The 27,748-nt window shown below is 37.0% G+C and overlaps 1 protein-coding gene across 2 annotated transcripts; it reads right to left on the bottom strand.

The window, feature by feature from the left end:
* Nucleotides 1-3,587: 3,587 nt before the first annotated feature.
* Nucleotides 3,588-26,875, bottom strand: LOC139141959 (sushi domain-containing protein 2-like). Of its 2 annotated transcripts, none has more exons than XM_070711737.1 (21): nt 26,655-26,875; nt 24,803-25,053; nt 23,974-24,199; nt 22,832-22,933; nt 22,160-22,287; nt 20,777-21,067; nt 18,936-19,073; nt 16,332-16,494; nt 14,818-15,078; nt 13,581-13,890; nt 12,538-12,810; nt 11,925-12,202; nt 11,348-11,488; nt 10,819-10,983; nt 8,840-9,097; nt 7,978-8,226; nt 7,056-7,229; nt 6,524-6,697; nt 6,132-6,305; nt 5,764-5,912; nt 3,588-4,961 (listed from the first exon to the last, which is right to left on the bottom strand). In XM_070711737.1, exons 1-21 carry the CDS (start codon nt 26,725-26,727, stop codon nt 4,935-4,937), a joined length of 4,005 nt encoding a protein of 1,334 aa, XP_070567838.1. In that variant the 5' UTR covers nt 26,728-26,875; the 3' UTR covers nt 3,588-4,934. The 2 variants fall into 2 exon arrangements, with proteins under 2 accessions (XP_070567838.1, XP_070567837.1); XM_070711736.1 differs by having other exon boundaries at nt 5,768-5,912.
* Between the last annotated feature and the right edge of the window lie 873 nt (nt 26,876-27,748).

Genomic DNA, 27,748 nt, shown 5'->3' with positions numbered 1-27,748 from the left:
TGCGCATGCGCTTGGTGAGATAAGAAAAGTAGAAACGCAATAATGTTAACGCTAACTAAACAAAAGCAATAACCTTGTCTCAATTCCAGGAATATGATTCAAACAGTGTGAGTTCATATTGATCGCAATTTCGCTGACTTGCACACGCCTATGAGCCTAGGAATGGGCTACGATGAAAGTTGTCGTCTGAAGTGTTTATGAAGTACTTCAAACGAGGAAACGCAACTTAGTGTTGTATACGACAATTGTTTGTGCCCTGCAGCGCATTAAAACGAATGACACTCGCAGAATGGAACGTGAATTAATATAAAAGCGACACGCGCGAGCGAAACCCAGTTGGACACGCGACTCTTTACCAAATGCAAAGGTTCAAACGCTCCGGGGTAATGTTGACAATGTGTCGTTTGGTCCTATTACTGCAATTTGAAGAACGAGTATGAGAGATGATATCCCTTGAAACATGGTTGTCCATGACATAAAGACATATATTTGCAGTGGATACTATCATTACGTCTATCTTGACTTTGCTGAAGAGTTCAAGCAATGATGATAAAGACACTCTATGTCAAAAATAGTCTTTTCAACTTAGGCAGGGAGGAGGGTAGCAGCAAGACCACTTTGAAGAATTTTGAATGTAATTCAAAATTTAATCATTAAGGACACAAGGATCCTGAGATAAAAACTCAGTCAATCACAGACATTTAATTTTATCCAATCAGAGTTCGGTATGTTTCCGCCCAAAAAAGTTTGCTCCTTTTCCTGATGTTTTCTCCAACGTCTCTTACCACGAGGTAAGATCATAGGAACTTGCTTTAGGTCTGGCATTGCTGATGCTTTATGGCATAGCTGGACAAGCCTTGCTACTATGGTGTGACAAGTTACAGTTATTGTTGGATTCGAGAGACCCCTGTTATGTGTTATGAACAATTTTGGAAATCAAACTATCAGCCTGTCAAGCTTTGTTTTTCAATATAAGGGAACAATATATGACCTTGTCACGAAATATGAATGTCGTTTGGCTGTATTGGATGTTTTTTTAATATTCGATATAATAGCGGGTGCAATATAATACTTCTGGTAGGCCTTCGGGGCAGTTTACAAAATAAAACAAATAAAGAGTCCGTAGAACTAGAATTTTTACCTCTTTATTTTATTTATGTGATATGAGGATTTATTGACGATGAGATGAGTGATTCTAAACAAAATAGAGCAATTAGTTATCTTCTTGGTTTGCTTAAATTGTCCACCAAAACAGGCTGTTACTAGCGATATAGATTGGATTCCACCGCCTCTCAGACTTTGAATATTCTTAGATTATGAAGTAAAATTGTTCAAATCGCGAATGGTGGAATCGCTTACATTACCTTTTTATTGGCTGCTTGCTTGAAAAAGGGAATCGGAAAATGTTGGTATGGTGAACCTAACTTATAGAGATAAAATGACCAACAAAATGAATTTTCATATCTTGAAATGGTAAATCTAAATGATGTTATGCAGTTGCCAGATATATTCAAAAGAAACTTGTTTTAAGAAGTATAGGACAAGTTAAAAAGATACGTGTTTTTAAAAGAAAGTATGCAACAGAAAAAAAATTAACCGCAGTGACATTATTGAGACCGAAACCTTAAATCCTTGCAGAGTTTAGAATTATATATTTATTATTCAATATTAAAAATTTGTTTAAAGCACATAATACATAGGTATCAGTGCGCTGTACAAGACTGAATAAGAAAATAAAATACATGATTAAATGAGAGCAAAAAGTGTTTTAAAAAAGTCACAAATACATCACAAAGAAATTTGAAAATGAAGTAAAATCTGCGTAAAACGAGCAAAATGGCTAAAATCACAGTTGATAAAACTCAGTAAAAAGTGAGTCTTCAAACCACGTTCAAAACATTCGATATATGGAAAACATGGAAACATAGCGGAAGGGAAACTTGTGATATTTTTTCACAGTCACAAATCAAAGACGAGAAACTTTTTCTTTGTTATCGTTGCTTACACTACGTCTTACCAGAGATATCGTATTTTGGTTATATGTGAAGTATATTTGGAATATAAGTATACTTCATAATACTGACACAATTGAACTTCTACTTCCTGAAGTTAAACACTTGTTGTCTGGCTATGTTTTCTATGCTTATGGTCAGAGCAAAAATGTTTATAATATGTAAATTGACCACGTCGAATCTATATTGTTATTTATATGTATTTCACCATTTCTCAGCATGGTTAAAATATTTTTTGTATGTGATCTCTTACGATTAAATTTATAAAATTTAAATGGCACGCAACTGTACCCTGGAAGTGCAATCAATTTTTGATATATTTTTACAAAAAATAATGAAATATGCAAATTAGCTATTAATCATGTTTTATACTCATCAAACATTCATGACAACAAAAATTTACTAATTATCTTATGTTTGGTGCATTAAGTTTTGAATTATGGCCTGATGAAAATATAGAAATTATCTCTTGTGTAACCATCCTGAATATGAACAATACATTTCAAAAGTTTGCGTTCAGCTTAACTGATATGCAGAATTACAGAAATTAATAAAATATGTACATAAGGTAATAATTAGTATGTCATGCTCATCAAACATTCGGCATATTTCACAGAATGTTGTTTTCAAATTCAATGCATTCGGTGTACACATGTGCCCCTTTCCAATAACTTGTTGAAAATGCAAATGCTAGGTATATTAAAATCATCAATATTCTATGATACTCCATCATAACATTTGCATTGTACTCCTGAAGTTCGCTCAAATTCAGTGTATTCGGTGTCTTGTATACGGTGTAATCATAAAAATCATAAAAATAGCATTATTATGCAATTTAGCTAACAATCAGTACGTGTTGCCCAAATGCAATTTCGGTATAACTAGAACTGAGTCTAAGGTACTAAAACATATAAGAAGATTGATCAAATTCAATGCAGTTAGCCTTACTAAATACCGATTTATTAAGATTCACTAAATGTGCATACGAGCTAACAATCAATATGACATGTTCAAAATACATTAAATAGAACGAAACCTAAGTATGACAAATGTACGTAAGACGTTCAGTTAATTAAGAGAATGCAGTTTTTGTATAGCGTATTATATTACCATGCCCTGACTGTCGCATTTTAATTGGTCGAGCTGAACCTTGTGACCGACCACAAATACGCAATAATGGTTTGTTTATGTGCCCGTGAATATAAATAATATCGTAAACATCGTAACTTTTTAGCTAAAACGTAAATTGTAATTTGTACAAAGATCATAATCCATCACAAAATAAAATGGAACACTTGTTGACCAAGTTTAGACACCTTTCTTTGAAAAAATCTCCGGTTTTGCAATATTTTTACAGCGTGCGCACTACTCACTGACAAGTTCTTGGGCCCCGTTGTCGTTCGCGTGGGAAATTTTCGTAAATTTGACGGTTTTGGGCGTTGATAATATAATGGAAATAACAGACTTCGCGCTGATTGACCATTGACGTTTGTTTATGGGCGCGGGCGAGAAGAAAGCCAAAATTAACGGGCTCGGCAAGCCTCACCCGTTAATTTTTGGCTTTCCTCTCGCCCTTGCCCATAATTAAACGTTAATGTTCAGCGCATCGCCCGTTATTTCTATGGTAACAATAATTTGCCATAGATGCAAATTAGTTTGTTATTATATATCTCGACAATCAAACTTAAGCTAAAAATCAAAATATGACCAATACACCTCAGATCAATTTTGGTGCGTTCAGTTACATATATGGCTTATTACGGAAATTCATAGGATATATGCAAATAAGCTAAGAACCATTATGTCGCGTTCATCTTACTTTCAGCATACTGTTAGGTAAGCAGAATGACTGATGTCCTACATGGTCCAATTAAAATTATTCACATTGCAACTTAGATAATAATCAGTAGTCAACATCCTCAAAACCCAGCCCATACCATTGAAGTCAGCAATGTTATGTAGAAATCACATTGTATTTCGTCCTTAGACACTTCAAATATTGCACGTTGGTCCAATATGTTATGTTAACATTCTGATAATATTTCTTAATTATGCAATCTACAGTCAAAGAAATTAATTGATTCTGGATCTATACGTGACTATACAAGATAACAAATCGTCATCAGTTTTGGTCGAGATTTTTGAGTTATGAGCTTAGCGTCACACACAAAGACACTCACAGACACACAACAGTGCTGTGACATGGGTCCATTTTTTGGACTGCGTCCACGCCTGGGCTAACTATCGCCCTTATGTGTCAGCAGGGTTCAAAACTAACGGTAGTGAAATGTTTAACTAACGCATTTATAAAAACGATTTCCCACTTTAATTGTTGCAGCTATGGTCTTCAGTGAGAAACAAAGAGAACCAACGCACCCTCATACTTTGAATTGAAAAAAGCAGTCTCTTAAAATACAACAGAAATACAACAATTCGGCTAATTGACTCGTTATTTGAATGATTTTCGAGAGATTTTTTGAAAGCGCAAATTTCTCATTAGTTTATCGCTATGTATAATTGAATTAACGCGATTTGAACTAATTTGTTGGGATAATTGGATGGTGAAGTAATGCCGATTTAATCTACAAATGTAATCTCATCTGCTATTCTTTTTACATTACACACTTGTTTTTATGAGTAATTTGTATTATTGCAACATTCAACTATCTTGCATCTAACACTTTTGAGAAAGTTAGAAAATATAAAAATTCAATTATCCAAAATAAGTTCCAATCGTGTTAATTATTATCATGAATTTCAAGGTTATCTACAAAGATAAGTGACACGCTCTTGTTAATCCTTGGAATTAATTCGTAACCCTTCCTATAAAGCTTATGGAAGTAAATTACAGGATTGTTGGCCTTTCTTCCTTCATCAGTATTCCCCATTCAACTTTAACCGTCACTTTCAATACTTTTGGGCTTAACATCTTCTTGCATGCTTGAAGATCTGTTGGAGAAATAGCAGAATTAACTTAAGAAAAGAACACCAATGATTCGTTAGTTTTATTTCATAGCTAGGGTATATAAACTTAACCGTCTGTATGTAGAGCAATGTGGTATTGAGACGCCCGCAGAGATAACTTTAAGAAAGTAAATGATTAAGTAAATCAGGAAATATTGAATGGCAATCGTATCTGCGAGGAATGGTTTTGGATAAAGGGCACTCTATAGCTATTGTAATGGACAATATCAGTCATAAAGAATAACATTATAATGCATGCCTTGTACACTGAAACCATTTACTGTCAAGGGTATTACATCGATCCTTGCACTTGCAGGCATACATGTACTTGACGCGTTTTCGCAACTGTCGATCAAAGACTCCAATCAACTCGATTGTAAGATTTCTAATGGACAAGCTCATTTTGCAGGCTATGAATTACGTTAGTACCACACAAGCCAAATCAGACTAATGCTATAACGTGGTAGTTAGACGACAAGAAACAATATTCTAAAACACAAAATATTTTTCGATACACAGTGACCCATTTCTGCCGCCGACCCGTTACTAGTTTCAGCAAAAGTGAATTATCTAGATAATAATTAGTTAGTTAACTAGTAAATTGTTAGTTACATAATAAGTTCAATATTTAAGTAAATAGTTAGTTCAATAGTTATATACTTTGATGGTTGTTGTAGACCTGTTGTTGGTTGGTTAGTTAGTAAGTTACTTAGACTCCATTGGAGCTGGGCAAGTCTGCGAAAGGTACTTTTCTGAATGACTGACAAGAGGAAAGGAAAATGAACACTTGCGCTTTTCCTGACGTCCAAGATGACGAGCATGCCTTCGATAAGAGTAGACCAAATAAAAAGATCACAACAAGACCAAAGGTCACACCAATGACTATCATCATCATATTGATTTTATTGGTATCTTCACTTTGCACTGGCTTGATTACTGTAGGAAAATGTAAGAATGGTTAAAATACAGTAACCAAGAAAGATTAATTAAAAACTTTTACGATACGTTTTCGTTCTACCACTGGGAGGGGCTCATTTTGAAACTCAGTGAATGAATAAAGTTTTCAATGCCTTCATTTGGTGAATCTTTCCTTGGAATTGACTATAAGTGCGGATATTGTCTCAAGTAAGCATAACACAGTATTGATAAATGTACCTTCACAATCTGGCGTTCTTTGACTCCAGGTACCATCAGCCTGACAAACAATTTCCCGGCTACCTGATATGACGTAGCCTTCTTTGCAGTCAAACGTAAAGACGGACTGGAATGTGCGACTTTCACCGGTCATGTTACCATTCAAAGGAGGTTCGACTTCCCCACATAATATTGCTACGAAAGAGAAAAGCACGATTCAATGTTGTACTTGCAGAAACCGTTTATTCATTCGCAAACGAAAAAACGAACAAACGAAACAAAAACAATGCACATAAACCTATCGACCATTGTGCCCTTGTAGAAGTGTATATTTTCTAAAAAAAGGCGCCTATTGGAATCTTGTGAACGTCCGTAATGAAGTCTTGGGATAAAATTTGAGACAATGATGTTACCTTCACACTGTGGTGGATCTACATCCCAAGAGCCATCAGTCTGACAAGCGATTGTCCTACTGCCATTAATGACGTAACCTTCTTGGCAGTCAAAGGTCACAACTGACGGATATTGTCGATTTCCGTCTACTACGATACCATTCCTGGGAGGATCTACTATTTCACATAATATTGCTGTAGTACAGTAAAAAACTTATGATTATTCGATTTTCCACTCTTGCATTGTTTCATCAACCACATGAATACTCTATGAGCACACCGATGTATGTATGTATGTATGTATGTATGTATGTATGTATGTATGTATGTATCTATGTATGTATGTATGTATGTATGTTAACATATATATATATATATATATATATATATATATATAAGTATGAATATAAATAACTACATACACAGGTACATAGATTGAAATTTTGGCTATTCATATTTAGTGTTCTTCTATCCATATACTGCTCTACGATTATACTCATGCAGCATTGCACTCAAGTGGTAGACTCACAAACATATGCATAACTGCATTTACCTTCACAAGTCACTTCGGGACCATCCCACGAGCCGTTACCATGGCAATATCTCTCCCTCGAACCTCTGATTGTATAACCGGGTAAACACTCGAAAATGACAACAGATCCGGCGATATAACTTGACCCGTTTTTCATGCCATTGGCTGGTGTTGGTAAAAACCCGCAACTTAGTACTGCAATATTTTATGAGTGAGGAAAATGCATGTTTAGTCAAGAGGTGTAAGATATTTGAATAGACTATTTAATTACCTTTTATAAGTTCATAGACACCGTTGTTCACGTTGCCGAGTGAGTTGAGAGCCAATGTATTTCTCAGAAACCTGTATTAAAATCTACATGAATCTGGTATATTTTTATTTGTGCAACAACAAGTAGGCACCGTTGATCCTGCTTAGTACTTTTTCTCGATTTTTTCATGGTAACTTCTGAATGTGTGAAATAGCGTCATGTCAAAGTCTTAACTGTTCGACTTTTCAACGAGGCCTCTTTGGTGTAAGTTTATTAATTTAGTCCGGAGTAGTATTATGACTGTCGGCAAAAGACATTTTCTTATGATACTGTGTATGTTCATCATAGAAGCATTTATATTTTAGTATAGAAAAGTTCTCTCCTTCAACTGTGAATTCTCAGTGGGAGAAGAGAACTTTTCTGTACTACAAGACATTGTCTTCAATATCATTATCCTTTTTGTGAACAATGACACTGAACAAAATGTGTTGTTTTGAAAAGGGTAGTGCTTTGGATTTGAACAAATTTTTATGAAGGACGGAACAACAATGATGATAATTTTGTCGAAATTTATAGTTAGCAGGAAAATAATATATGCTACATATCACAGTTTAATACTAGATTCTTCTTTTATCAAACAATGGGCCTTGTAAATAAACACATTTCGACGACACTCGACGCGATATTCATTACCTTCGGCTGTACTATTAACAGTTGTAATGTAGCTGTCTACAGCAACGCGTGAGCCCATGGCCGTTTCTTGATCCCCTGTAACTATGTAGTCGAAGAGACATTGAAGGCTTTCGCCACAGACACTAGCGGCCTCAGAAGAATCGTTTGTGGGCGGCAATTCGAATATCGGCTCGTACGTCAGGTCTGTGCTGGCGTTAACGTCTTGTCCAGGCCTGTAGTAGAACAAGGAGTCTTCGGGAGATATCGCCCCTAAAAAGTCAATATGAAGAATCAAAGATCATAAATTTTGCTCGCATTGAACGAATTTTGTTTCTAACATTCTTTTGTCCTGTCATGGATTAAGGTACTGAAGTAACGTCTACGAAAGGAATAATCGTTCTGACAGCTTTACTGAAGAATTAGTATCCAAACTTAAATATTGTTATATCAGCAGTAACGACAATGTTTAAACTCTGTCGCCAGTGAGTTCCTCAACTTGAAACAAACAAACATATGTTTGAGATTATATAAACAGAGGAAAACATGATCATGATACTGCTTGCAAACATGTCGACGGCTGCGGCATACATGCTTACATTGGATGTTATTTGTAGATTTGTATACTTCTTTTTTATCCTATATGCACCCTTTGCAGATACATGCATGTGTTAAGTGATAAAGATTGAATTGAATTTAAACATAGACCCTCGTTTTTCTCGAGGGGCTATGATTTAACCAAAAACTGACCTAAACGAAATACATAGAAACTTTTTCGACTAATCTAATTCCAGCAAACATTGGAATAGCAGTGAAATGGCGAACATTTCATGAATAGAGCTTGACAAACTGTAAATTATGTTACGAAAGGAAGAAAGCAACTTACAGGTCACCCCGAAGTTGTAGTGTATGTCCCTTAGACTCGAATTGGCGGGGACCTGGTTTCCTTCCGGTGTTAAGAGGTCATCATCCGGGTCATCGTTCCAGGTCCCTAGAAGGCCCACGGTTTGATTTTTGAATTCCGGTTTGGCCAGGAATAGTAGAGACATAGCTTGTCCGACTACAGATATTTCAGTTGACACGCCCAGGTCGAATATCACTGACACTTTTTTATCTGTAATATTTGCCCTTGATATGGTAACACCTATCACAAAACAACAGTGGAAAAGAAATCAAAAGTATTGGCGATGATGCCATAATTGGTACGAAAATACAAGTAAGCAACTACAACTCCGATGCTTGTCGTTGTAATTTGCGAAATTCAGGACAGGGCTATATCAGTGCTCGCGACAGGGTTATATCACCTAAGCCATGATCGATCACTTTTTGTTCTATATCACGTGAGAGAGGCTCAGCCAATGACAGTACCTGCATGGATAATACGTGAGGTGAAATAATTCTAACTGCATTATTGCCCAGAGTTAGAGTTGTTTAACCATAATAGCAAGGAGTAGTAGATGCTGTTTCGATCGTGTCTCCAAAGCCAAACGCAACAGATATTACCAATTTTTATGACCAAGAGGCTGTATGTCAAAGGCAGCACTATTGACTGTTACATTATTGCTTCACAAGAAAACAATCCGAAAAAAAACAACTGAATGTACGGAATAAAGGGTGATACGCATATGTTACATATATTGTACGCCGTTCTACGATGACATCAGTTCAAACGCGTTGCTCGTTCGACCCTAGACCCTCCAGGCCTTGAAGCCAATGATTCGACACAATGTTGGACACTTTACAACTTCAATAATGTCACGAGATAGCGAATGGGCATTCAATGTATTATAGGCATTATATCCCGCCCAAATCTGCCAATGACCTTGGTTACGAAAAAGGTACAATGTGCGGTAGTCATTTGGTGAGGATCTAGTTCCTTCATGTGCACTCTCAAGTGAATATTAGCAAAAACAAATTAAAAAATGCCGCCCTAGACAAAACCTGAAAAAGAACTATTGCAGGTTTTAAATTTCTGGAGTGTTGCCAAACATATTACTTCATAAAACAGGCCAATGACAGCCACTGATTGATACATAATTGTAGAACGGCGCATACCAGACGCTTTTCCTGCGTACAGAGAAGGCAGCGGCAGATATGAGGCAGGCCACAAGCCTTATCTCTGGCATAGAGAAAGATAGATAGAGTGGCAACGGGTATTGTTTAAGGCGTAAAGCGGTTACGTAACCCATCCATGTTCGCCTCGCCTCAGGTTGCTCTCGCCTCTCTTTTCCGAAGAGTGCCGCCCAGACCATGAATCTTTCGGTAATTTTCGGATTTTCGCCAATTGTTAAGCGAAAGTATGTTCGGCAAAGTTTGTGTTGTTGTTGACGTGTGGTGCTGAGCAGAATTGACGTGCTGGCGAAAACGGGACTGTTTTGAGCTTCAGGAAAATGAGTTTTACCGCCTTAAAAATTCCTCTCATATTTTTATGAATATATAATGAGTGTGTTTGAACCAAATTTGAAAATCTTTTATCGATACTGTCTAGTTTTACTCAATGGTTTACGGTCAGTCATACCCTCTTTTACACGTGCGTCAAGAAAGGACATGTTTATGAAACTGCTGGCGTGTTATGTTTTGATTGGCGTGAAGCAGTGTTTCTGGCCTGATAGCTCACAAAGTAACTATGGTTGCTACGCGACTAGCAGTACGATGCCATCTCGTCGAATTTTTCGCATAATCTCGTGTAATTATCAACCACAAACAAAGCCTCCAAAAAGTTTAACACCTTTGAAGCTCATTTTAATATGAAAAGCCAATAGTCTACCGAGACGACCATGGAACAAAAGGCATGCAAGTGTTGCCACTCTGTTTATGTTTCTCTGTGTCTCAGGTTACAATACGTTTATTAATTTTTCAAGGTACCTTGTATTTCCCAAAAGATTTCCTCCTCAAAGTCCAACATCTGCCAGTCATTATCATCGAGCTCACGAATATATACGTCTAAGATTCTACGGTCACTCCTCTGTACATGTACCGTAGCTGTGTTGTTTCCTTTCATGGCGAAGGCTTTGAATACGGTCGCAATGCCTGGTAATTTATCAAAAATAAAAAAGTGTATCGTTTTCTGAAACGTAAGGGCACGGATAGTTCGAGAATTCATTCACATCAAAAACGTGAAATGTTAGCAAAATCCATGGTGAGAACGAATTTCGACAACATGATATAGAAAATGGTATCAGCCGACCGTACCCTTCCACATTTGAGATATCTTAGACCAGGCTCGTGCTCTTTCGTAGCATGGTTCCTATATCAAGACTCCAGTCTCGACGGATCACAGCTATCATTATCAACCAGTCAAAACAAACTAACAGCATGTTATTAGTGTTTTTGATTTGATATGAAATAACCTTCAACCGGTGGATGATGTACGAGTAATAGAGTTTTTACCCACCATTTGACTCGAGTGGCACCATACGACCTTGTAAGACAAAGCTTCGATCATTAACGCTAAGCAGAGTGAATTCGCCATGTCCGTTGAATGTGTATTGAAGTCCATCCAATGTTATCATGTGAGGCTCCCCGAACAGGGTCGCTGTGAGAACAGAAAAAAATTGACACTGACTTTTTGCCCAATTTTACGATACTTTCTAACAAACGTGTGGCAATATGAACAACGTACACTTATTGCGGCCTGGGCTGGCTGGTCAAAAAAAGTCTTCTTGGATCTTGGTACAAATTTTGATGTAACCTACCCACTTAAAACATGACCCCGTAAAAGGTTACACATAATCAGCAATACTTGCACACATGTATATATGTGTAAAATACATTTCAATATTCGGCGCATCATATTACATACATCATACCCAGTTCTGAAGCTAAAAAATAGCGGGTTTCCGGATCCCCGGAGGTCTGACGATTAGGAAAAATCTGGTTATAATTCAATAATGCATCAACGAATACATCGATATTAAATCTGCCGTGCTGTAGAACATTAAGTGACAAACATTCAGGTAGTAGCGGCAAACCTGGGCGCGGTGGTGAATAGTCCGTACAGTTGTGCGACGGTCTGACTTCAAAGTAATTATCACACAGCGATTTATTGAAGTTTGTGAGCACACAGCAACGATACCAGGGCAATACATCTTCCTTGAAGTTAGACAAGTAGGGGATCTTCCCTGGGCTGTTGTAGGGTGTTATTCCACCATGGTGTCGACTGTGGGACGGGCCAGCGCTGAAGGAGTCCGCCGAGTCAATGATGCTTCCAGCGGCGTTGTAGCAACATTCTCGCCCTGTACCCTCGTCACTGTGTGAAAAGACATCGCAAGCATTAAAGCTACTCTTTTTTATCTTTGTCAGGTTGAATAACAATTTATGACTTGGAACAATTATCATTCAGTTTAGGGAAAAGCGACCTGGTGAGAAAAATGAAAACAGCATTTATTCTACTTCACTCTCTTATTTCCCTGCGAATCCACAAATAAATGTATAGATCTAGGAAACAGCACAAAAGTTATTGACATGGTTGAAATATCGTAAAATTCAATTTGTCGCAATATATAATGGTGTCAATTATATGAATAAACACAAGAACACTGATACAATCCTTTTTTATGTTCAAGGTTAGCTATATTCTAGTACCTTGGCACATTCACACGAACGCAGTGCACGGCGTTAGCCTTCCCAAAGCAATTGTCGGAGCGTCTCGAACCAAGGCGGCAACCAGGACTCTGCGTGTATCTACCAATATCAGCACGGGCCTGGTCCAAGGTACAGGGGCAGGGAGCTGCGAGATCCGCAGAGAAAGTCAAATCGTTTATGACTTCACTGTACCACTTTTCACACAACATCCCGGTATCAACGCGGGAATTCCATATAAGGTCGTGAACATCGCTCCATATTGCTTCCAGTGTCCTATATGAATAGGAGTGCGCAGAAATTGTCACTGAACAAAAATAACAAAACAAATATTTTTCCACAGTATACGATATAATGCACCCAGAGGAGAGATATTCGCACTCTTAAACATTTACAAAACATTTAATCTACCATTTGTGCATGGGCTCATCTAACTGTAAAGTTTCACCAGCTCAATATTGTGAAAATTAAAACTGTACTTTCAGATAGAGTTAAGAAAGAGATGGCGAAGATTAAAGACCATTTCATAACGAGAATTGGCAAACAAACTTTATTAGTATTGCACTGACCACACGCAAAATTTTGTACTGCAGAAAGACATTACATTGCATATGTGACATTTAGTGATTCTTAAAATTCAAGACGGCCGCCATCACTTTCTGAACTCTGCCGGAAAATAAAGTTTTCAATTATCACAATATTGAACAGGTAAAACTTTATTTTCTCAATGTGGTTATAAATGAGTCCCAACAAGTTGAAATGTAGATGTTTAAGGGGCCAAACATCTGTCCTCTGGGCACATTCTATCTTAAACTGTGGAAATATGTTTGATTCTTGTCCAATGATCGCGAGGACATTGCTACAACCAGCAAATTGCCCGATCATTTATTTGGTACTTCGTTAGCTTTATTGGTAAACATGATTGCAAAATACGGTAGAAACCTTTCTGCTACCATTTTCCACTGTCGAAATTGACTGTATCACAGGAGAAAGCTATGGAACCAACATAATATTACTGTGATCAGGTAAAAGAGGTCGTTACTCACAGCTCGTCATCATCGCCTTCAGAAGCTGTGGATATCCTAATTGCACCGATATCATGCAGCGTCCTCGGCTCTAGGGGGTCAAATGAAAATACTCCTTGATCTTTTGGCACTCCAGCCCCGAGATCTAACGATCTATTCCAAGCAAAATAACCGCTGGTGGCGTCCTCTTCGTATCCGTATAGACGGATGTCAACCAAGGAAGCTGTCTCGAAGATGTTGGTTGGCCATGTGATGGTCACAGTTCCCTCAATGGTGTGCCATGAGCTGCTACTCAGCCGCTTTACCTTGGGTTCCGTTCGTTCTATATTTACTGCAGAAGAAAAGGTATAGATAATAGACAGAATGTGACTAAAACTGTTAAAGCACTTGACTTGTTCAGGCATACCAAGTTGATATAATAACCCTTGTGGTGATTAAGACGTTACAAATACATAATATTATTTTTGAAGGGCGATAAATGGTAAGCTATAACACTTCTTAACATTGGCTTTTCACTTCATATTTAGGTTAAAGCCAAAATAAAGCGAGTCATATAATCGTACTACATAGCGATTGTACATTTTTCTGACTGTCCAAATTGTATGTAAACCTGGGTGTAGAAGCTAATCACTGTCACTATACACATTCCCAGACTAAGCAAAACATCAGTTTGACTAAAACATGTGACTGAAAGTATTATTTAAATAGCAGTAATAGCTTACTCTATCAATCATAGTTCCAAGTGCGTATTTCGATGACGTGCAATCAAAATGAAAATATTATGTATAGTATTAATTATTGCTAGTTTAAAAGTCAAGACAGAATTCGAACCAATGGACGCTCTTGTATAGTATGACTTGGCGCAGTCGTATTTATCACGAAAACGATCATAAATATTTTGGTAACAACGAAAGTTTTTACTACTTCCTCGAGCGAATAGGAACAATTAAAATACAGGTCCATATACCAACTGGAGTCACATTTTGATAGGTTTCACCCTCATTATTAGCGATGTAAGATATACCATTCATGCTTTACCTCGAGTTTATCTGAAGAAATGGAAATGCTGATCACAAGTGACCAGCTCGCACGTATGACCAATTTCTGGGTTTTCCTAAAATGACCTATACCAAGCTTAAGTGTAGATGTAGCATATGCTCTTGCCTAAATGTTACAGTCTGTAAAGCCAAAAAGCACATGGCTGGCGCAAAGCCTCATCATACTACTTGATACAACATGTAGGTCTATGTATACTTACAGACAGTGAATATGCCATCGTATACATATTTGGCGCCCCCATCTGTCGAAACATTAAATGGTAGCCTGCCGACCTCATAAAACATAGGAGTAATGCATTCGGCTGTGTTGCCCGCTTTTGTCAAACCACACGTAACAGCTTTCTTGTCACGGAACTTTAACCTGATCATGTCAGCACCAGACTGATCAAAGCAGTGTCCTACTAATGTTACCTTCTCTCCACCAAGCATTGTGCCAGTTACGGGGTAAATGATTATTGAACCTGAAAATGAAGGGATAAGGCAACCGAAAGTTTGTAACAATGTGACAATGTTATCATCATCAAAAATCACAATCATCATTGTCGTCGTCGTCTTTTTCACCATTCACCATTACTATCGTCACCATAATCGTCCTCTTCTTCTTCTTCTTATTGCTGTTTTTTTTTCTCGTGTCCAGTTTTGTTTAGACTTTTCAGTAATTTATCATCAGATTTTAACGTTTTTTTGTCTGATTCAAGTTTTCTTTTTCGTCTCTACAATTGAAATGATTTGATATGTACTTTTCTGGAGGAGGAGTTTTATTTTAATAAAAAAGTATTCATCTGAAAAATCAAAATCTTCTTCTTCTTCCTTTTGTTCTTTGACATTGTCGTTGTTGTTATCATCACCATCATCATCACCATTCATCATCATTATCTTTGTCGTTGTCATCGTCATCATCTTTAATATAAACTGTAACTCCTTCCCGGTTTTGAGAACGTTACACCTTCCGAATGCCCTCCACATCATTTTCAATGTTTAACGTTGACCTAAGGCAATCACCCTGTCTGATATTAACGATTTGCAGCGTATTCACTTGGTCTATTTACGATTGAAATCTTGAATTCGACGTAACCTTCTATCGTACGTTAAGTTATGTATTGTTTTAACAGATTCTATAAAGTGATTAAAATTGGTTGGAGGGTGACTTTAACATTTGATTCTAGCTTCAAGTTCAAAAATTATCTGACGCTGTTTGACAATATTGCCCTTCCTTAATATTTTCCGGTGGATTTGAATTCAACTTAGCTGTATGCTAAGTCTTTCACTAATTATGATACGTTGATTTGGATACTACTTAAGTTGTATACTCTCTAGAGTTTGGCAGAGCAGATGTTGAGTCTTTGCCGCTGCTATTTAGTTATAAAGATCTAAAGTGTTGCTCACAACCGACAACTTGGTGTGTCAGCATTATTGACGATCAAACACCGGTACTTCAACGAAGAGACCGTACATGTTGAGACGTTACACAACTATTTCTATTAATTGACACAGCTGACTTTTTTCATCATATTCATCTATCAAGAATTCAAATGTATGGTTATTGTCATTATCATCACTGTAGTCGTCGTAAATGTCATTTTCCTTATCACTGTCACCATCGTAATCATCAGTCATGTACTTCATCATCGTCATTTGTCATAACCGACAAAATCAAAATACAGTGACGACAATTTAGTAATAATCACTCAGTATTGGCCAACGAACTCTGTACCTTGTGTGTTACATCCTCCTTCTTCTATTTCTGCACTGTCAATTCTGAAAACGTAGCGTCCAGTAACATTAATGTTTGTAGTTTCTTCTATGTTTACAATAGCAGCAGTTCGGGATCCGGGGACGTTCTTGAATACGATTCCATCTCCTGAGTTAAAACCAACCTTAGGGAGAACCATCATATGGCATTTAGGAGTATATATATATATTATATATATATATATATATATATATATATATATATATATATATATATATATATATATATATATATATATTGTCTGAGGATTGCAGGATGCGCGAAACTGAAGTAACAGACGTTATTACTTTGTACTTAAAGTTATTTGTAAATATATATATATATATATATATATATATATATATATATATATATATATATATATATATATATATATATATATATATATATATATATACATATATATGATACGGTTGCTGGTGCTGTTTTAGTGCAAGAGGATAGTTATGGGACAGATCATCCATGATACGGTTGCTGGTGCTGTTTTAGTGCAAGAGGATAGTTATGGGACAGATCATCCTGTTTGCTACTTTTCACGCAAATTTAACAATTCCCAGAGAAACTACTGTACAATTGAAAAAAAGTGTTATCTTTGATGTTAACTTTACAGCATTTTGAAGTTTATGTTAATTCATCAAATCAGCCAAGAGTAGTTTATATTGATCACAACCCTCTTGTTTTTCCGCAGAAATTAAAAGGCAAAAATCAGAGATTGCTAAGATTGAGTTTAATGTTTCAGGAGTTTAACCTTGATATTAGACATATCAAGGGCAGAGACAATTTAATTGCAGATAGTCTCTCTCGTATTTAGAGTTTATAGTTTGACACATTTTAACATCAAATTTGTAAAAGAAAGATTTTTCTTTAATTTTTTTTTAAGAGGGGTGTGTTATGTAGGCCATTTCCCCCTCACTCATGAGCTGAGTTTAATTAGTCTGGAACATTCTCAAGGTCACTGTCATTCACGACCTCACGACCTTGAATTCAATTAGTCATGTTTGGAATGTTCTGGAAAGGTAATTAGTGATGTGAAGGTGATAAATTTAGAGCAGTAATTAGCATATCAATAGAAGTTCTAGATTGTTCTTATATTCTCTTATATAACCACTTAATATAGGACTAGCACAGCGTGCAGTCAGACATTTCGGGATCGTGTCTCTTCCGTGTTACTTTAAGTCTTTGGAAACTCCAGCAGTATTAATTTCAAAACTTTGCAAGACCTTCACTGCCACGCTGGATGTATACTGTGGACTTTGTGCAACCTCAAGCCTGCAAGGACTACATTGGTCTGCCTCACTGTCTGACTTTGGAGCTTTGCCGTCCTTGCTGAGATAAGTAGCCTGTACACTTTTACAGTTTGTATCCTATTCCTGACTCAACAATTAGTTTTATTTTCGTTATAAATTTCGTTTCACACGGAAATGGGTGAGTTCACCTTTTGTTTTTTGGTTTTTTATCAAGTAACTATACATATATGATATATATATATATATATATATATATATATATATATATATATATATATATATATATATATATATATTATATATATATATATATATAATATATATATATATATATATATATATATATATATATATATAATACATACATACATACATACATATATACAATAAATATGAGAACACATCAAGTATGTTAGGTACCTATTACTCGAGTTTCACGCATACACGTGATCGTCAGATAGGTAGATTATATATATATATATATATATATATATATATATATATATATATATATATATATATATATATATATATATATATATATAATAAACACCTATTGCCTGGTCATGAGGGCTATAGCGCCCGTCTATTACCCCGAGGGGCCGTGTGTTACCAGAAACACATCGCTATTCCCCGAGGCCGTAGGCCGAGGGGTGTAGCGATGTGTTTCTGCTAACACACGGCCACGAGGGGTAATAGACGAGCGCTATAGCCCGAATAAAGACCAGGCTATAGGTGTTTTATAACACACCACTGGCTCATGTTGTATTGTTATATAGTTTTTAATGCGTTTTGATATTTTGTACCGCAACAATCCATTGTGACAAGTTTACTGGGCGATGTTTCCACAGCGGTTTCAGTTGTACGTGGTACCACTTTCTTTCAAAAAATATTCTAAGCATAGCATGCGACATCCCAAGTTGCACTTTAATCTTTTCCGTCGATGAGCTGTTCAAGTTCCTACATTCGCTGTTGGAATGTTGGAAAATGTTGGAAAATCTGTTTTAGAGAATGTGTCGTCACCTATCCCGAACGCACATCACATTCTACCCACCCGCCATTGTTGCAAAGCTGCAGACGACACTACTGTCACGTGACCGGGACTTTCCCAAATTTGGTCAGAACTATTTCCCTAGGAAATAGCTGTTCAAAAAATAACCTCTGACGTCACTTTTTTCGATTCGGTGGGGACTAGACGTATCTATTTTCTCGTCACGTGATGTGTTCTGGCGAATGGCGACACGGAATGAGCATGTGGCGTGTTATAAATATATATATATATCGCCGATCTGAGCGGTACCTTTCTCATTATACTTACGTGTGCAGGGGTACCACCAAGACCTGTGAACGAATCTCCATCACTAGCTGTTCCTGTTGTCCAAACGATATCTCCATAGTTAAACAATGCAAATGAGTGTCTTCCATTTGTTATCAAGACTGCCTGGAAAGTGTTCCTCTGTCGATAGAATTACATGCAGAGGCGAAAATAAATATGATTATCAGGTTACGCACTGCGTAAAAATATGGAGGCCCATTAGGACGGGAAATAAAAGGAGATTCTGTTTTGATAAAAACTCAGAAGAAAATAGTAGGACATTTTTCAAAAAAAAAATGCGTATGGCCAAAAATGTTAGGATTTTGACTTTGAAAACAAGAGCGCCAGGTTTTTCACAGGTAGAATTGTGTGTATCGACGGCTTTTCTAATCTCAGATGAGAAGCTAAGGCATAATTGTTTGGTGTTATCGTCAAAGAAAGAACGATGGTCGGCACAATTTATCTTTTGCTGTTTATCAATGTGATTGCTGTCACTGCAAATACATTGAACTGAGAATACTATGTTCACCAAACCATCCGAATGTCAACCCACGTATAGGCAAATGTACTTCGAAAGCCTCATAAAATACTACTGTATTCAGCTTTTATTTATGGCCTTATGACAGCAATTCATTGAATATGCAGTGAGTTAATAATCAGAATACCCTTCTTATCAAACCTTCAGAATAGGTAGACAAATGTATGATCAATAATAGCAGATGTTCGGTCAAAATTAGTGCCTTTATTGTTAATATATTGTCTATTTAAATACATTCATTAAATCAGCAAATAAGCTTATTATTAGAATGTTGCACTTATTGAAGTACAGTAACAGGGTAGCCATACCTATCAATAAATAGTAGAGGTTTGGTCTAAACATATGCCTTTAATATTGATGAGTAAAATCAGAATGGGATACTTATCAAGCCAATAGCATATACAGGTTTAGCTGAGAATGATAATATGATAGGTGCATTCAGTGCTTTCAGTGACTGAACAGAAATTAATAAATATGCAAATGAGATGATAATCATGATGCTATGCTCATCAAACTTACAGTATAGATGGGCCTTGGTATGATTGGATAAACCAAGTCAAAATCGATTACAGCTAACATGCAAAGTATTTTGCTATCAAACGAATAACATAAGTAGACAGACCTAAAGACCAATATAGATAACAGGTTTGGCGAAAAAATGCATGCAGTATTGCTATATGGCCTAGTGAGAGACATGCAAACATTCAGTTTGTCACACTTGTCAAACTTTCTCCATGTATGACCAACACACCTAACATGACAAAATTAAATGAGTGTAACGGGAAATACATGAACGGGTGTTCTGAGCAGCTAGGATGCGATTTGGTGTCTTTTGACAGATTTTAGAGGTCATCGAATTTTTATCTTTCGTATATTTAAACTTTAAAATCAAATATTAAAACTAAATGGATGCCAAGTATAACAGCTTACCGCAAAAATGGTTGCAAAAACAAATATCGAGTCATATCTTAGCCTTGGATTTTGCCAAGTGGTTTGGACTATCATGTTTTCTCAAGGTGACTGGATGCCGTACGTTGTTACTTTAAATCCGATCGAAAATGAACTGCATTTATTTAAACCGAACCTTAAAAACCAAATTTGCTGAAGTTGTTTAGGTTTCAGTGGTCAAAGAATTGTGGTGGATTTTAAAGTGACTTCATATCATTCCGTTAAGTAACCTGTGTGTGATTGCTTTTCAAAAGGGCGGCTTCAGGGATTTTTTGAAGTTACAACAAGACCTGATACGCAACATTACACAGTTTGAACTCAATCCAAAGACCCTGAAGTGGAGAGAATTTACACTCACCAGGATCTCATTTTCTGATCCGAAGTATCCCACATCGTCCCATGTTGCGACAAGTACCCAGATTGCTTCAAATTTAAGAATATCTTCTTTTGCAAAATACTCCTTGATATGGCTTGAAGCTTTCCTTAGAATACCACTTTCAGTTGTTTCCCGCCAAAAGACGTTGCCACCTCTGTTAGTATCGACGTCACCCCAAAATGGCGCAACCACCCGTCTACCCACTAGGGGAAAAGGATCGGGGGTGTACTGTCTGACTTCCGAAAGGAAAGATATTATACCGTTCGTGTTAACCTGGCGTTAAAGACCAAAAATGTCGTTCCGTTAGAGAATTTGGAACGAAAATGGTATTTGTAAAGAGGGCCTACTCGGTAAACGGCTTCAACTGCTCCAAGAGAACGGTTACATGCATACGTTCAGTATTTCGTGTCTTGAAATTGTGAAATTGGAATCAGCAGCTAAAGTGAAAATGACACATGGAGAACAGTCTGATCAACGAATCTGACTCTACTGCCCTCATATGTCGAGAATGTTTAAAGTAGATGATTACCCATCGGTAGTAACGTGTAGGCTTACTCCTTTAAACTGCACTTAAAAATGAATCGAATAGATAGATAGATAGATAGATAGATAGATAGATAGATAGATAGATAGATAGATAGATAGATAGATAGATAGATAGAAAGATAGATAGATAGATAGATAGATAGATAGATAGATAGATAGATAGATAGATAGATAGATACATACATACATACATACATACATACATACATAGATACATAGATAGATACATACATAGATATACATAGATACGTAGATAAATAGATACATAGATATACATTGATACATAGATAAATAGATACATAGATATACATTGATACATAGATAGATAGATAGATAGATAGATAGATAGATAGCTAGAAGTATGCATACATTTTGTCATAGATAGGTAAACAGTTACATACATACATACATACATACATACATACATACATACATACATACATACATACATACATACATACATACATACATACATAAATACACACACACACACACACACACACACACATACATACATACACACACACACACACACACACACATACATACATACATACATACATACATACATACATACATACATACATACATACATACATACATACATACATAACATACATACATACATACATACATACATACATACATACATACATACATACATACATACATACATACATACATACATACATACATACATACATACATACATACATACATACATACATACATACATACATACATTCGATTGTGCTTCCATTCGTCCATCCAGCTATCCATTGCCGAATACATCAAATGTAAAAAAAAAACAAACTTTACCCATAACGAGTCATGGTCTTGATCGAAGAAAGGAAATGGAATCGAAATAAAAATCTCTCCAGAACTTTCATCATCATTTATCGAGTTGTTGTTGTCACCCACTTCCGGGCCGTACGGGTAAAACAGTTCTGTAAATCGTACAATAAAACTGATGACATTTAGTCTATCTTGTTGCTATTTTGGATTACAGCGCTGTCTGTTACTTAAATTTGATCCCGTGACCTTTCGTCTGCAACATCGAAACTGGCTACTAAAGTAACAAAAACAAGAATTCGATGGCTAGATCTTAGAATCATTTCAAGACGTATTCAATTAATGCACTCAAAATTGTTCGAGCTGGTGTGTTATACTTGCTATATCGACTTCAGAAGGAACTTAAGACAAACTGCTTCCTACAGTTTGAGGAAAATTAAATCAAGGCTGACTGAAACACAATGCATGGTTGATCTATACAGTATACGGTGGTTTCAACAGGGTTCGAACTCACAACGTATGGTACCCAGTCACCTAGTCACAATATTACTTCGCATCGAATCACCGGTGTGACGATTATTTTAATCGATTAACGTTTTTTAAACGTTTATAAAGAAGTATCATCATCACAACCACTATTACCGCCACCACTACCCCCTACCACAAACAACAACAATTCGCAAGCAACACTTTGCTTACCGAAGTCATCCGAGCATGGGTTGTACTTTGCAATGGAGGTGTTCAGTGATTGTCCATAGGTGAAAAACTTGTTACAATTTGATACCATTCGCTGCTGTGATTCTGTGGGATGGTGATATTCGTTAACAGCGTTTTGTCTGGCAAATTGCGGACAATTTGCTTAAGAATCAATATGCCTCAGTTTCGTTTTGCACACTCCCAGATGATGTGCTCGTGATATTTTTAGTATTTCTGTCTCGGAGATACTCGTAAATTATTGAATATATATTTTGAAAACGGTAAAACTTGAACGGATATGAAGCTGTCATCATTGAGGACAGGTGAAAGGATGATGAACTAGTAGTGTTAGATTATTAGATGCAGAAAAGTAAAGTGATACCGTTAAAATATACATCGATGTATGTCGGCTGCCATATACTGTACGCAACCGTGTTTTGTTTACCACAATTAGGAAGTCTTTGTGATGGAAAGCGTTGGGCCTATCTAAAATGTGACACTCTCCCTTTGCCAATGTAAAACATAAACCGCCACCCCCCCCCCCCTTACAAAGCTCGATGTTTGAAATGCGCATGTGACCTTTCCAGAAATGCTTCGCCCTCTGTAGACGTCCTTGTTTGCCCTACATTCACACTCCTCCTTTATGTTTCTCTCATTTGCATATTAATTAAAATTTGACAGTGTTTTTCATATTTTAAATATACTAGGTTTTACCCTTACTACTCTAAGACTTTATAACTAACTAATAAGAACCACATACTACCTGTCTAAATTCACATGTGTTGTATGCCACTCGCACTTCCGTGTGAAAGGAACCAATACTTGTGTCGGAAATTCGGATGTCATATTTGTTGTACACATATAATATGCACTTCTTAGCACATTATCCTGGTCACGTACATACATATGAACAACAAAGCATACATATACACAGACATTATACTTTTTGTACTGGAAGAAATGTATGTATGTATGTATGTATGTATGTATGTATGTATGTATGTATGTATGTATGTATGTATGTATCTCATAGTATGTTTCTATATATCAATATATTTATGAGTATCTATGTCTTTTATGTATCAAAGTGTGTGTCTATATTAATTTGTGTTCGACGTAAATTGTACATATTGTTTACACTTTACCTTGAGAGGAAAGTTCATCTTCGTTCCATGCACCAGTCACATCCAAGTACTCCACACACACCTGTGTCCATGAGCCCAGCATGTCATTTATCAAGGCGATGACGTCACTACGCAAGCTACCGTGAAAGAAAGCATCAACCAAAGCTGCTTGTACGTCAAGGGGGTACGAATCAAAGTCCATTATTTCTTCTCGTGTATCGTTTATGATGTAAGGTAGGGTACCAAGCTAGGAAACAAAGGTGAGCGGAGAAAAATTTCTAGATTCTCGACTGGATAACAGGATTAAGACTTCCCTAAGAATTTGCTTCTATTGTTATTTAATGAGCGAGCCTCGACTTCACTTTGAAGAGTTCAATATGAAATTTCATTGGACTAGCAAAAAGGGACACACAGCTATTGCCGCTACGTTATTGCTCCATACATCAGGAACGTTATTTCTGCTGTTGTCCATAAAAACGTGATTTTCAAATACAACACTGTAAAGGGAAGGCTTTGAGAAAGGAACCTAAAATGTTACATGTTATTTTTAACGACAAGGTCTAAGGCTGAATAATTAGCAAACAGGTAAGAATACAAACAAACCAACAACCTCCGTAAAGACATTTCGAAATATGAAACTTACAAATGGGTAAACAGACCGACGGATAGTTGAAAAAGTAAATAACATAAACAAATATATATACATATATATATATATCCATCTGTATGTATGTATGTATGTATGTATGTATGTATGTATTTATGTATGTATCAATGTATGTATTTATGTATTTTTGTATATATGTATGTGTGTATGTATAATCTTGCATGTTTTAGACTTCAAACTCACCCTGAATAACTGCACAATTTGGGCATCGGTAAGGTTTTGTGTTCCATCAGCAACGTCTTTAAAAACAAAATTTGTTAAATTCGCAAGTTTGAATCGTGATTCGGCCTCATCCTCCGGCAATAGCCTGAACTTTATCCCTATCGCCAAGACAGTTTCAACCTCAGAGATTTCTAAAGAATAACGAGTATGGTGGCGTTCCTCAAAGGTCATAATGTAATTGCCGATGTAGGTCACGTCGTGTTCTGACAGTCCTGAAAGGAAAAGAAGTACGAGAGTTGACGCATAGTCAAACATTGTGTAACCCCTTGACGTCGATTTGCTGTTCCATCACAACCTTCAAGATGAAGAACGGCAGTTCCCTGTGTGGTTTGTTCCCATCGCCCTGCTGCAAATGAGGCAACAAAACTCTGCCTTATACCATGCGGCGAAGTTCTTGAATTTGGGCTGAGAAAGTAGCCGCGTCTCGTAACAAGGGATCCACACAATGACATGCAGACGGGAAAATAATATGGTTGCATGACTTTAGCTGCATTGTGCAAAAATGCTTGCTGAGACATGTCTCCACTTACGTAGACTAAGGTATAATTTCACCCCCTCTCTTTTTTCTGGTAAACAAGGTCTTTTGATTTTCTTGCTTTGACCTGGCACCGCAGGGGGTATGATGGTTTTATACCGCTAGGTGGAAAAAACCCACCTCTAAATCGACCCCAATATATCACTATCGGTTAATGAGAGTATTCGCTGAGAATATAATGGCATGTGCAGTGAACTGGCGAAGGCATGCTAAAGCGGATTGGCCAATTGTACAGGCCTTAAGTATTGGGTATTATTTTTATTATTTTAGGTGAGATAACAATACACTGCAACAGTACTTGTGGCTGTTTAAAACGTTCCTTATTTTTTCACTTAAATTTGTAATCTTGAATATCTCTGTCCGTCTGTCTGTCTCTGTCACTGTTTCTCTGTCTGTCTGTCTATCTGTTTCTGTCTCTCTGTCTCATTCTCACTGTCTCTGTCTCTCTGTCTCTGTCTCTCTCTCTCTCTCGTAGTGTTGTCAATGGTACTGCAACGACACTACTTTTTATATGAAATTATCATGTACTTTAGGGCAGCTACCCCAATGATCGCTTCCCTGGCCTTAATGTATTGGTGCGTAATTTCAAGTATAATTTCTGCATAATTTAAAATCTTGTTTTCTTTGTTTGTTTTTTTTATGAGTCCATCATCCAACGAGCGTTAGCCCAATTACAGGATGAGGTACCAAAAGCCCACTACCCCAATGGAGCACTGAGGAGCAACGTGCCTTGCTCAGGGGCACAACAACACGTTAAGAGTGTAGAAATCAACGTCCTCCGACAGTGAATCCCTTACTCTGGTCCGGTACTAGCCTCGTTTGACCCGATGAGGGAAGGGAATACTAGAATGATTTGTATGTTTTATTCCTTAAAATAGTTCACGGTAATTTTCTCTTTAGTATTTGTTCTCCTGATTTAAACGATCTCTTTCAAAACTAAAAGAACAGCCAAATCAATGGATATCACAAGTTTCAAGAGGCACGAACAGACAAATAGCGATGTTTGTGAGTCAACCCCGAATGCATCTGTGGAAATTTGCGTATGACGACTGTCACTAACAGTAACACATGTAACCCTGACAGAATCTGAAAAGTCGCCATTTTGGCAGAGAGATTTTGTTCAGATAAGATGTTCAGAGAGGGACTTAGGCTAACTTGTACGAACTGGACGAAAATATAAATGTTCCACATAGTAGGCGAAATACAAGACACGGCTTTGTTGAACTCTGTCAAACTTAAAATCACTTCGTTCTTTAATCGTTTCCGTGTTTGACTTACCTTGACAAAGTCTTCCATCTATTATGTGGCATAACACATACGACAGCACCAGTAGATTTAAACACCTTTGCATAATCGATGTCCTTCCCCTGTTTTCCAATTTTAACACGAATTCATCAACAAGTTGCCACTCCAGTCAAAGTGAAAGGCGCACTCAGGACCTATGCTTTGAATGGCTGAGGTCAGGCTAACAACCGCAAGTGGTGATTGATTCTCTCCGTGGCTACTTAAATTGAAAACTTTCGAATGCGCATGCGCTTGGTGTGATAAGTAAGTGGAAACGTAACAATGTTAACGCTAACTAAACAAAAGCAATAGCCTTGTCTCCGTTCCAGGAATATAATTCAAACAGTTCATATTGATCGCAATTTCGCTGACTTGCACACGCCTATGAGCCTAGGAATGGGCTACGATGAAAGTTGTCGTCTGAAGTGTTTATGAAGTACTTCAAACGAGGAAACGCAACTTAGTGTTGCGTATGACAATTTTTGTGCCCTGCAATGCGTTAAAACGATTAACACTCGCAGAATGGGGCGTGAGTTAATATAAAAGCTACACGCAAGGGCGAAACCCAGTTGAACACGCTACACTACCAGATGCATGGTTCAAACGCCCTGGGGTAATATTAATAATGTGCGTTTGGTCCTAATAAACGTATGATATTTAGGACATAAGTTTGTGTCCTAAACCCAGCGTCACTCACGTTGATTGGTAAGTTTTATGTCCCTATGTCCCATCTGCGGTCATTCATTGGCTGCCTATATGTCTTCAAGTCTCATTAATATTTACTGTTCCGAATGCAAATCATTCATTGGCCGCCATATTTTCTTGTCCTTGCCTCACTTTCGAGTGTTTCTTGTCTCGTTCTACCATGTGCTCATTACTGTAACGCATCTGCGAGCCTAGCCAATCATAACCAGACAGCTAAGGCGTAGTCGCAACGTTTGTGAACACAACGCTCTAGCACAAATTTATGTCCTAAACGTTATACGTCTATTGCAACTTGAAGAACGGTTGTGAGAGGTGAGATCCCTTGAAACATGGTTGTCCATGACATAAAGACATACATGTGCAGTGGACACTATCATTACGTC

The sequence above is a fragment of the Ptychodera flava genome, chromosome 10 (genome assembly GCF_041260155.1).
Source record: "Ptychodera flava strain L36383 chromosome 10, AS_Pfla_20210202, whole genome shotgun sequence".
In the NCBI taxonomy this organism is placed as follows: domain Eukaryota; kingdom Metazoa; phylum Hemichordata; class Enteropneusta; family Ptychoderidae; genus Ptychodera; species Ptychodera flava.
The sequence above is the reverse complement of the archived record's forward strand: the minus strand, read 5'-3'. Positions and strand labels throughout refer to the sequence as shown.

Bases quoted from the DNA above. Each gene is read 5' to 3' on its own strand.
- LOC139141959 (XM_070711736.1), bottom strand. From the start codon at position 26,727: ATGCAAAGGTGTTTAAATCTACTGGTGCTGTCGTATGTGTTATGCCAC. The intron at 21,068-22,159 runs GTAAAGTTTGTT...CTTTAACGCCAG, and splicing joins AAGACCATGACTCGTTATGG to GTTAACACGAACGGTATAAT. The intron at 12,203-12,537 runs GTACTAGAATAT...CTTTTCACACAG, and splicing joins GTTCGTGTGAATGTGCCAAG to TGACGAGGGTACAGGGCGAG.